The 10,941-nt window shown below is 44.8% G+C and overlaps 1 protein-coding gene across 1 annotated transcript in view; it reads left to right on the top strand.

Moving 5' to 3' along the window:
- The window catches only part of T265_12812 (hypothetical protein), a gene marked incomplete at both ends in the record, with an annotated part of 48,055 nt that overhangs the window by 31,306 nt on the left and 5,808 nt on the right, over positions 1-10,941 (top strand). Inside the window, 4 exons of the mRNA XM_009165590.1 lie at positions 468-553; positions 4,042-4,251; positions 4,572-4,853; positions 7,112-7,505. Of these exons, the coding sequence (XP_009163854.1) occupies positions 468-553; positions 4,042-4,251; positions 4,572-4,853; positions 7,112-7,505 (972 nt within the window). The remainder of the gene's footprint in view (positions 1-467; positions 554-4,041; positions 4,252-4,571; positions 4,854-7,111; positions 7,506-10,941) is intronic.

Raw genomic sequence — 10,941 nt, 5'->3', positions numbered from 1 at the left:
GGGGGGGGGGTTGCGGGAGGTGTATTGTTTGAACAAAAAACACTTATTCTAAGGCGCGTTATGCTTTCAGCCACATTGTTTTATTTCGAGTGACTCCGACGTCCACCGTTCGCAATTCAACTTTAACTCGGCCGCACAGTTCCGTTGTTTTTGACAAACTCAAAGACTTTGTCCTGTTTTCTGTTGTAATGTGTTGGTCTACGCAACACCAGTCGCTTCACAATTCTTCCATGCTGTAAGACATTCGGTTTCGCTCTCGCACTTGCTTCAAGCATCAGAAATGCACACTTCCGTACAAATGGACGTTCGTACAGGATCTTGAACAAACAACAGTTATGTACAGTATAGAGTACCTTTTTACACCAAGGGATCTCTGTGGTGGCCTTTCCGATATCTCTTCCTTGAATAATGACGGAACAATCAGAATGGATTAAAACAGCAATTAAACCTCAAAACTCGATTGTTAGTCGTCAATAAAGCTTGTGTAACTTTGGCTAGTTCCATAAGTGATCCTGTGGCCTCACCGGAGTCAACGTTCGCACAAAACATTTTCGTATGCCCAAAACACCAGTACCGATTGTCTATGCCGCAGAATACAGGTTACTCGTAAGCAGTGACATTCTGACGTTACGCCATAATTTGACCTAGAAGCAGTCTAAACGTCAACTGTGTCCAATATGAAGGTAATATGTTGGAAGCGAGCTGTTCACGCTGTGTGGTCGCCTGATCTTTCGATCGATGTGGCTTCTTCCGCATGAATATATCCATTGTGAGCTTGTCCTTTGGTTCTTTTCTAATAACGGGACGGTTGATCAAAAGTACCTTTATGCCTGCTGCATAAAGTGTTCTGAAAACCACGTTTCGTGGTGTTCGCGTAAACACTTCAGTAAACATGTTGTCTTTGAAAAGATGATGAATGCAGAGCATCTTAGGTTTTGCCTGTTGTACAATTTGCTTTGGAAGCGTCGATCTGAAGTGCCTCCCCAAAATTCCTTCTGGACAACCATTTTATCGAAACACGCTTCCTAGAACGATCAACTTCCTCAATTTGTTGGCACACTTTCACTGGTTTATCCTGCAATTTGTGAACGCCATTCCGTTTGAGTGTTAGGAGGAAAATGAACCATTCGTGTCGGTTTGCGGCACACGGCGTGGTACATGGCGCTGAGTGTTCATTCTTGTCGTTGACCTGACCCAGTATGTGCCTGATATAAGAGTTTTAAGTGTGCTAGCGCTTTAGCGCCCCTTGGAGAACACTTAGAATCGTTTGTCCTTTCTTCAACTGCTGGTTTTTGCACGTTTGTTTCAATACTATCATTCCTCCTAACTGGAAACTATTCATGACCCGCATGGGACATTTCTTTCGTTTTACATAATGCTCTCCTGTACATCCTGCCATATCTATTGCTGGCATTTATTTTTCGTGGTACATGGCGCTGAGTGTTCATTCTTGTCGTTGACCTGACCCAGTATGTGCCTGATATAAGAGTTTTAAGTGTGCTAGCGCTTTAGCGCCCCTTGGAGAACACTTAGAATCGTTTGTCCTTTCTTCAACTGCTGGTTTTTGCACGTTTGTTTCAATACTATCATTCCTCCTAACGGGAAACTATTCATGACCCGCATGGGACGTTTCTTTCATGTTACACAATGCTCTCCTGTACATCCTTCCATATCATTTATTTTTTTGTTTGTGATCATGCTGTTCAAAATGAATGATAGCCAGTGATAATCATTTACTTGTGCGCACATGTTCATTCATATCATACGCTGTCAATAAAATGGAATACCGCTAACCAGGGACTGCTAAAATACTGCCATGTGTGTTGTGATTGGTGTGAATATCATGTGTCCTGCGGCTAGAGCGCGTGTGCGCGCTTCATATCTGGCCCTGGGACTATGTTGTCTTGTCACGTGCGATCTCTCCTGCTTGTGCTGTCCTTGTGTGGATCGGACAACCCTACTCTGTCGAACATGCTAACACATAAGGACGTCATACGAATATCAACTAATTCAGCGCAGCACCTTTGTGCATATACGCTGAGATTTGGCCAAAACTATATGCACCTTATCAGAGTCCTCGGATTGAACCGGCCTGTAAACCAGTTTTCCCTGCAATGCGTTGCCTATTCGGAAAGTGTGCGAAGAATACTTTCAGATGTTTGCTGTCGGTACAGTGTCACTGTGTCAACTAGTCCAACCCTCTGTCTGGCTGCTGTATCTGGGTTGGGTGACTAAAGAGTACGTTCTATGAAATCTCTTGGGTACCCGATCTATCTTTGTTCAAAGTTGCTAATCTCACTCTCGGACAAAGCTCAGTGAGCCATTGTGTGAATTATCGCTCGCTTTATATTCGCCTCATACACTTTTTCGATTCGAAACTCACTTTGCACAGAACCCATGAAGATCAAATGTTGCATATGATATTTTTGACCATGATGAGATATCCACGTCTAAAACTGGACGTAGTGTGCAGTGTCTTGTTGCACCTTAGCGAACCAATTCTTTCCGGGGGCCGTCCTAGTAGCGCACTTGAACATCTGGAGTGTCTAGGTTGAACTGTTTCTCATCTGGTACTCATTTTTATATACTCGTACGCCGGTGCTTTCATAGAGTTTCGACACTGGCAAGCGACACCCTGTTAATTGATTCCTTTGAGCTGACAATCGTCCCACTTGAGAGCGCATCTTACTTGCATCTATCATTCATGATGGGTAACTTGACCTTGACAGTTGAAACTCACTGTTCAACACACATCTGCCCAACGCACCCCTCACGGAAACATATCGCATCCAGAATATCGTCTTACCACGCATTTATCGAAGTGGCATTTCGGTTGGACGCCATACATTTGCCCTCCACAGTAATTGTCAGGGTTTGACCATACTCAGCTCAAGTTCGAGTGGCCTAAATCCAGAGTGGATGGCGATCTATACGAATAACAGGTGACTGCCATAACATTGGGTGTACGAAGTACGCATGTTTCTAGCTTACAGTATGAGTTGTGGGATTCCGGCATTTTGAACAACCTTGTTAAATATTACAATGCGTAAATAGGGTCCAGAGTTGCCTGTGGCAACACTACAAAGGGCAGATCAAGTGATTGAATGCAATCGTCCACCGGACCTGGGGCTTACTGAGCATGTTCTAAGCTGCAGTTGCGCGACGGATTAGCTTATAATGCTTGTGAGTTCTCATCAGACCGGTGAATAAACTCTGTCAGGTATACTTGTGATCTGTCTGACTCACATGCTTAATGATCAATGAAGACGTCAATAGTCACTGGCTTCGAAAAGTGCTCATCGATTTATTGAACGGCCTGATGTAACCATGACTTTCCTGCAGACACCAATTGGGTTATTTATGCCACAATCATAGTTGGATCCAATGATTGTGTTGTAGTGGATGACAAGATTTTTCAAAGTTCCGTCCAGAGGTAGACCGCAGTTACCTTTGTATAGATCCTTCCATGAACCATCGAGCATAGCAGACGCTGCATCATTCCGTATTTTGTGGTATAAGACCTGAATGGCAGCGTTGTTTGACTCGGCGGATCTGCTTTCGGTTGGTCGGCACCTGATGGGCTAGCTGACGATGGCGTCGGGATACAGTTTTTCAGGTATGTGGAAATGTCTTGGAGGCGTGGAGATCCAGAGGCGACAGGAATTGCTCCGGTGTCATGATGCCAGACTGCAACCCTCGGGCAAACGTTAGGTCAGCACTAGAAAGCAAACTCTCAGCATGGGTTTCCAAGAGTGACATGATGCAACCTACGGTTTGTTTAAACCGGTTTAAACCAGACGCTATAGTCATCAGCTCTGATGAGTAGGCCGCTGTTTGACCGATGGTTTGGTCAGGGACACCAGATGATCATTCGTTCTGTTGTGCTTTCCAGTTAAGCACCCGTAACCTGGTTTTGATGCTGATAGCCGATGGGCTGGGGAAATACTGCACCAATATATAAATTGTTATCCGGGCACAATTGTGATTGTGACTCTTGCGGAAACCAGTGGACACCGGAATTCTTCACTCGGCCAAGCTTAGCCGCATTATACTGTGTGGGAGTGCGTACCGGCGGTGTTAACTCAGGCCAACTTTAGTCGGAAAAGGGCGGATACACTCAGAGCAGGCCTGTTGGGTGACCACGTTCGTATCAACACTTTCATAGACTTGAACTTGACGGTGGGCAATGAAGTCGACTTTCGATTTGCTGCACTTGCCCCTCGAGTCTCCTCTGTGTACTGGTTTGGACTGGTACGGCGCCAGATGATTCGTATCGTACATTGTCGGGAGTCTGGGCTACCCAGTCGACACCACGAGGAGGTGGTTCATCTCGCTGTATTATTGTTGTTTTTCGATTCCTGTCGGATTTTACTTTGTCGTAGTGTTTGAGCACTATTACGGGAGTCATTTCAAGACGAAGTGGTTAACCCTTTTTCAGAGGAGTTATCACCACTGCACAGTGAAAGTTAAGTCGTAAAAGTATACCTCTCAATTACGGCGAATTGGCATTTCTTTACCCGTTCGCCTATTGCCTCTTCTATACGTGAATACCGTATCCACTGTATGCGAAGTATAAACGTGTTCTGATTTTGATTACGATTCGGCTTCTAAATTCCCACTCTGTTTCCCCTGATACCTCCGCTCTATGCAGCCAAACAGCAAACAAATCAGATTTGATTCGTTGGCGGAACGGATCCCAGGAGGCGGAGGCCTTCCACGTTTGTAATGCTAACTGCCACTGTGACGCAACCAACTGGGCTCCTGTGTGTCATCCAGCCAGCGGGGTTACTTTCATTTCCGCCTGCTTTACTGCTTGCACAAAGAGTTCGGTGCCGTCAGGTTCGACCAATCGTGTGAGTTTTAGTTTTTGGAATTCCGGTCTCCTGGTTCATAACCTCTTTTCCTTCAGCGTACTCCCAAGAGATATCTCCGAAGAGTTGAACAGTAACAACAATCTGGCGTGTGATCTCCCGAAGATGGTATCCGATGAAGGCTAACTGCCCCCTTCCTCATAGTGGTCTCAGTTGAGGAGAGTTTCAGGAAACTAGGAGTTCCTTCCTAGGTACAAGTTGAGCATATGGCGGCTTCGTGCATCGTGGCGCTATCAAAAGTAATTTGTTGAAGTAGAGGTAGACCAGCTACGTTGTGCAGACCTCAGTTTCTGAGAATCGATACTTTGGTAAGGAACAGAACCGTTCAGGTGAAGTTCATCTCAAATACCTGTGGATAAGATATATGTGGATTGGTAAGTGAATCATAGCTGATCTCTGCGAAGCCCCAGAGAAATAGAGAGAAATGGATAGATGAATGGAAACAAACGAGCAGTTTGTCAATAGACCAGCCCTAGGTTCATGGCACGGAAGATGGTCTGATAAAATAGGTTTTCTAAAGTGAATAGGCACAACCTAGTTGGAACGAATGATATGTAAGCATGACCTTGAAGTTCGTAAATTCATCGTGGCCAACGTTGATTGATTTACGAAACTTGCACCTGTGATTGGCCGGGGGCTGCGATTGATCATCGCTCGAGGAGTATGGACGAATTGTGGTTAGCCACTGTCGACGTAGGCTGATGGCTACAGAGAGGAATTACTTGCAAGTTACTTGTAAGGAATGATCTCTAACGAGTTCTTTCACGCGTTAACAAATATAAACTTTCATCAGCGACTGTCGTTTCGCGATGCATCTTCATCCTCACCTCTCGTCGTCACGGTTAGCAAGGTAGTTGTAATGTTGCCTCATGTTTCAATTGACACAGCATTCGATATATCGGAGTATATATTCTACACTGGTCACACTATTCAAAGTTTCTTAAATCTTCAACATCCCATGGCCAGATTTGCCTGTCTTGGGGCTCACCACATAGATGCGGTCTCGTAGTTTCCGTCAATCTTCTGTTTAATTTGTGTGCTTGTGCAAAGTTACAAACTAAATTGGTGTTCCCATGAGAACATCCTAAATAGGTGCTTCAGTTAGGTCTCACTTTGGCACCAACATGATTTTCAGTATAATTTCCCACTTGCATACAATCTGGTGTTCAAGCGGACACAAACTCAGGGGCTAAACTTACATTATGAACTCTGAGAGGGGTAAAACTAGTCGTAGGTTGTCAAAGAGTTCTCAACAACCTTATAGGTAGTGTGTGTTACGTCCAGTTGTAAGGTTCTCAATTTCCTCGATAAATCGTGCAGATTGCAAGGTAGGGGAGGTTTCCCAAAACTGTTTGCATAAGTCACATTTGTACTGACAGGGTTCACCAATGACCTAGATATCCTGCGTCCGTGATACTTCAGTGAACCGAAGTTATCTTGGAAAGAGACTGGGCGAATTTGGTTCTGTGAATATGATGTACTAACTTCATCAAAAGTTTCAGCAAGGTCAGTAGTGGTCAAATGATTACCGAAATGAAGCAACCGATTTCGCCATGATTTGCTGGTGGTAAATGTGTGTGAGTTGTGACTTTACGAAGACCGGATTTGCCTCAGTTCTACAGCAAATTATTGTATTAGTTGGCCCCCAAAGTTTCCATCAAACAACGTTGACCTGTTGCAGTTATGATTTGTCTGTTCCATCTGAATGCGTTACCACACATCAAGGGACCGTCCGAAGGTAATCGTCGGTTTTGCCGATGTGAGCTACTTAGTGGGTCATGGAAGTCGGCCGTTTGAGGTCTTCCCCAAACTCCAAGCTTGGCCGAGATGCGTGCTTATAGGCTGTGGACCACGCGCTCTGGTGTTAAATGCTTCCTCAAGTGAATATTTCATGGAATTCACTGTAAAACTGATCATACATGCTATTTCGTCCTGGTACCACCTTGCAGTGAGAAGTTCTTATTGATTTAAACGCTTCCCATCCGTTTCTATTTTAAAATTAGGCGAAAAAAACGGTCATTTTAAATGTTTTGTTCTGAAAACGTAACTTCTCATCGTCAGAGACGAGTGGTCTCCTGAGTAATTCGCACAACCGATCCTCAGATATTTAATGAAACAGCCATCTGTACTCGAAAGAATGTGACTAACTTTTATTTCACTTTTGATTTCTCCTCCTCTGGTTGCTTCACATCCGGCGTCGAGACTCAGTAACCCGTGGCTGTTATTTCTTGTCTTCACAGCATGTCTATCTCAATTGCAACTGCACCCAGACGCTACACCGGTATTACGAACCTTTGATCACCGCTCCCGACGACCTGCACATTCTCCCGGGTCAATGCGCTCATGAGTGCAATCGCATTGTCTTCTTCATAGTCATTCTGACCAGTTGTTTATTTCTCACCGGCGTCATTCAGAACCCACTCCTAATGGTGACGATGCGCTCGGTCGGACACGGCGAACGCGCGTTTGCGTTAGGTGTGCAGTTTGTCATTATACGCCTGCTGGCCAGTATGCCTTCCCCAATTGTGTTTGGACGTGTGATCGACGGTGCCTGTCGATTCTGGCGCTATGGATGTGGTCGTCGAGGCGACTGCGCGTTTGTAGATTTGCGCAAGCTCAATTTGTACATGACGGGTGAGTGCGTATGTGCCACCATTTTCCAATGCTATGTCCTGTTAGTAGGAAACTCAGTGAACCGTGTGACTTTGCTTTGGAACGAGGGTACTCTGGTTGTACGGCAGTTACTCATCATCCACGAAGCCTGTCGATTCACGTATGGTTGCATCATTTACGAGCACAGAGACCCAGAATGCACTTTACTACCGTTCTGTCACCTTTCCCATTCCTCAGTATTATTCCCTAACTGCATTTTCCGTTGCCCATTGTCCGGTTCTTTCGAGGCAACGTGAAGGTAGCTGTATGAAGGTGACAGTATTTGACTTATTCATTGTTCTACTGCACTCATCTAGCAGCTCCGTTTGTGGCCGTGGTCAAGGGATGCGACCATGCGTTGGTAGTCTTTCGGCTCCTCATTGGGCCAGCACAAGTCGAACGAATGGAGTTGGCAACGTGGTCAAGGGATGCGACCATGCGTTGGTGGTCTTCCGGCTCTTCATTGGGCCTCTTTCAGAAGCTATTTCGTGTGAGCAACGTTCTGGTCAAGGAATAAATAGGTTGAGCGCACATATGTATGTAGCTGACAAATGACATGAAGTAGGAAAGAACTTCTGTCTTGTAGTTTTGGAACAGCTAAACAATCTACCGTTTTTAATGAGTACAAGCACATTCATCAGCTGCTGACTTCACATCTATGCTGTTCGGATGGTTCAGAGCGAGTGCTCGTACTCATGACCTTGATTACTTTTTCCATTGTTTTTTTGTGTTGCTTGAAAATTCTACTCCATCGGTGTGAAAAGAATTAGCCACAATCTATGCGAACGAGTTGTATCAGACGAAAACCTTATTAGTTTGGTGCAGAATGAAGATAGTGACAAACCACTGTACCCTCCTGGTTTTGTTAGCAACAAGGGCAATATCTTATTTTCTCGGTGTTGTTCCCTTAGCTCTGGCTAACAGCTAGAAATAGTCTATTTCTGACTTAGCGTGGTACCTCACAGTAGTCACAACGTATGCATACGTGACCCTTTGATTGATTCGTCGTGCGTCACCAAGGCCCACCACCATGGTCTTTTTGACGAGGGACAACTAGTTTTGCGGAATATCGATTGGTAAAATCACGCTGTTATAGGACGCGGGTTAAACAAATGAACTTCGTGCAGCCACAATCCGACGGTCACTTGTGTCTTGGTTTGTCAGGGATGGAGAGAACTCATAACCTCAGAAAAACAACAGTCTTACTGGAGCTACAGCGATTCAACGTTACCAACCATACTCGACTGGAATTTGTGGCTTGTCTTGCCTTGACAAAGCAGGCACTAAAGAATTAGATCCATTTCGATTTAGCGAACGCAGACGATAAGCCAACCGTTTGTACAAGGGTTGCTTTATTTCTTATGTGTTGCTCTCTAGAAGCAAAGTGGCTTTTACTCGGTTACTAGTAGCTTTCTCTAGGATGGAAAATTCTGATTATGAAAAGTTTGGATGAAAAACTGGTGGCAGTTTCGTACACTGCTGTATTCGCAGTATAAGAAGTTGGAAGTCCCCAACCCCGTCTCTAGACGTCCTAGATGTTTATTAAGTGAGATCCTGCACAAAGTTTGTCGGAGGACTCAGTTTCGGGTCTTCTCGTCTAGCTACGAGGTCACAATCACTGCCGTTTTTCCTAAAAACGAAAAGCAAAGTTCAGTACACCAGCTTACCACACACTTGTGTACCTCATCAGCCGACTTCACAGAGCCGCAGGAAAGGGTTGTTATGTAACGGTCCAGTTGATTTGGTCCGTAAAGCCACCGTTAACCTTGCTGCTAGATTCTTACCAACATCGTTAGTCCTTAGTTCATAACCTTGAACGATATTCCCACTTAGAAGCTTACTCGATATATGTAATGCGTAGCTATGACCGTGTTGGCTGGCAATCTCAGTGGCCTATTACTGGACTGAATTGAGATGTCACTGGTATAGGTCAATCAGAAGGCTAGGGGCGGGCGGAAACAAACAAGAGTGTCTTGTAGAACACAAGTGATTTTATGGATGTAAAGAAATACGGGATACAGGTTGAATACGGATCAGATAAGCTAGTCTGTAGGGCCAATAGCACAATGAATTTACTGGCGTCAAAAGGAAGTACGTCACACGTTATTTGTCGTCTTGAGCTCATGTGTCTACCCCTTAGTTTGTTGTCTTCAGGTGGCGCATCGTGCATTGTCCGTGAGCTTGTTTTGAGCTAATACACTGCGTTACAAAGTATCATCTGAAAAACGCCCGTTTTCACGGGCTGACTTATAATGCTATATGCGTCTTACATGTGCTAACGAAGCAAGCGCCAATCACGATCGTCTGTGTATTAGTGCACCAAGTAACCAACAAGGTGACCTGTTGTGCTTATGGTTGAGTAGCTAAGCGTTTCCTCGCCTCTATGTGTGTGACCGTTCGCGTACCATTTAATCAACCTGAGTTGATTGGTTGTCAACAGGGTGAAGACCCCTGTCAGTTAGCATTAGTTAATTCATTTCCGACTTATCCCGTAAACTTTTCCTAACAGGCCTACACACTGTTGTTTACAAAGAGGGAATTTCTATGGGAATCGATTCCTAGAGAGATGTCTGAAAATGATCAGCTGGCTGCGGTAATCTCTCCAATCAAACCGGCACAGTAAAAGGCGACATTTCACCCCTTGCAATGAGTATGGTCTCCTTTCGAACAATCACACGCTGATGTGTGGCCAATAGGAGGCGCTATTTTATACTTTCCTAGAGAGTGACCCCCTACCGGGAGGTTCTCTCCCAAGGAAAGACACTGTACTTGGTATTTTTANCAGCCGACTTCACAGAGCCGCAGGAAAGGATTGCTATGTAGCGGTCCAGTCGATTTAGTCCGTAAAGCCACCATTAAACTTGCTGCTAGATTCTTCACAATATTGTTAATCCTTAGTTTATAACCTTGAGCGATATTTCCAATGAAAAGCTTACTCGATATATGTAATACGTAGCTATGATCGTGTTGGCTGGAAATCTCAGTGGCCTATTACTGGACTGATTTGGGATGTCACTGGTATATGTCGATCACAGGGAAATCAGAAGGCTAAGAGCGGGCAGAAACAAAGGAAAATTTCTTGTAGAACACAAGTGATTTTATGGGTGTAAAGAAATACGGGATACAGGTTGAATATCGATCAGATAAGTTAGTCTGTAGGGCCAACAGCCCAATGAATTTACAGGCATCAAAAGGAAGTACGTCACACGCTATTTATCGTCTTGAGTTCGTGTGTCCACCCCTTAGTCTGTTGTCTTCAGGTGGCGCATCGTGCATTGTCTGTGAGCTTGTGGCCGAGTATTTAGCATGTTTTGAGCTGATACACTGCGTCACAATGTATCTTCTGAAAAACGCCGGTTTTCACGGGCTGACTTATAATTCTGTATGCGTCTTACATGTTGTTGTATCTCTTCACCTG

Source organism: Opisthorchis viverrini (genome assembly GCF_000715545.1).
Source record: "Opisthorchis viverrini unplaced genomic scaffold opera_v5_16, whole genome shotgun sequence".
In the NCBI taxonomy this organism is placed as follows: Eukaryota; Metazoa; Platyhelminthes; class Trematoda; order Opisthorchiida; family Opisthorchiidae; genus Opisthorchis; species Opisthorchis viverrini.
The sequence above is the reverse complement of the archived record's forward strand: the minus strand, read 5'-3'. Positions and strand labels throughout refer to the sequence as shown.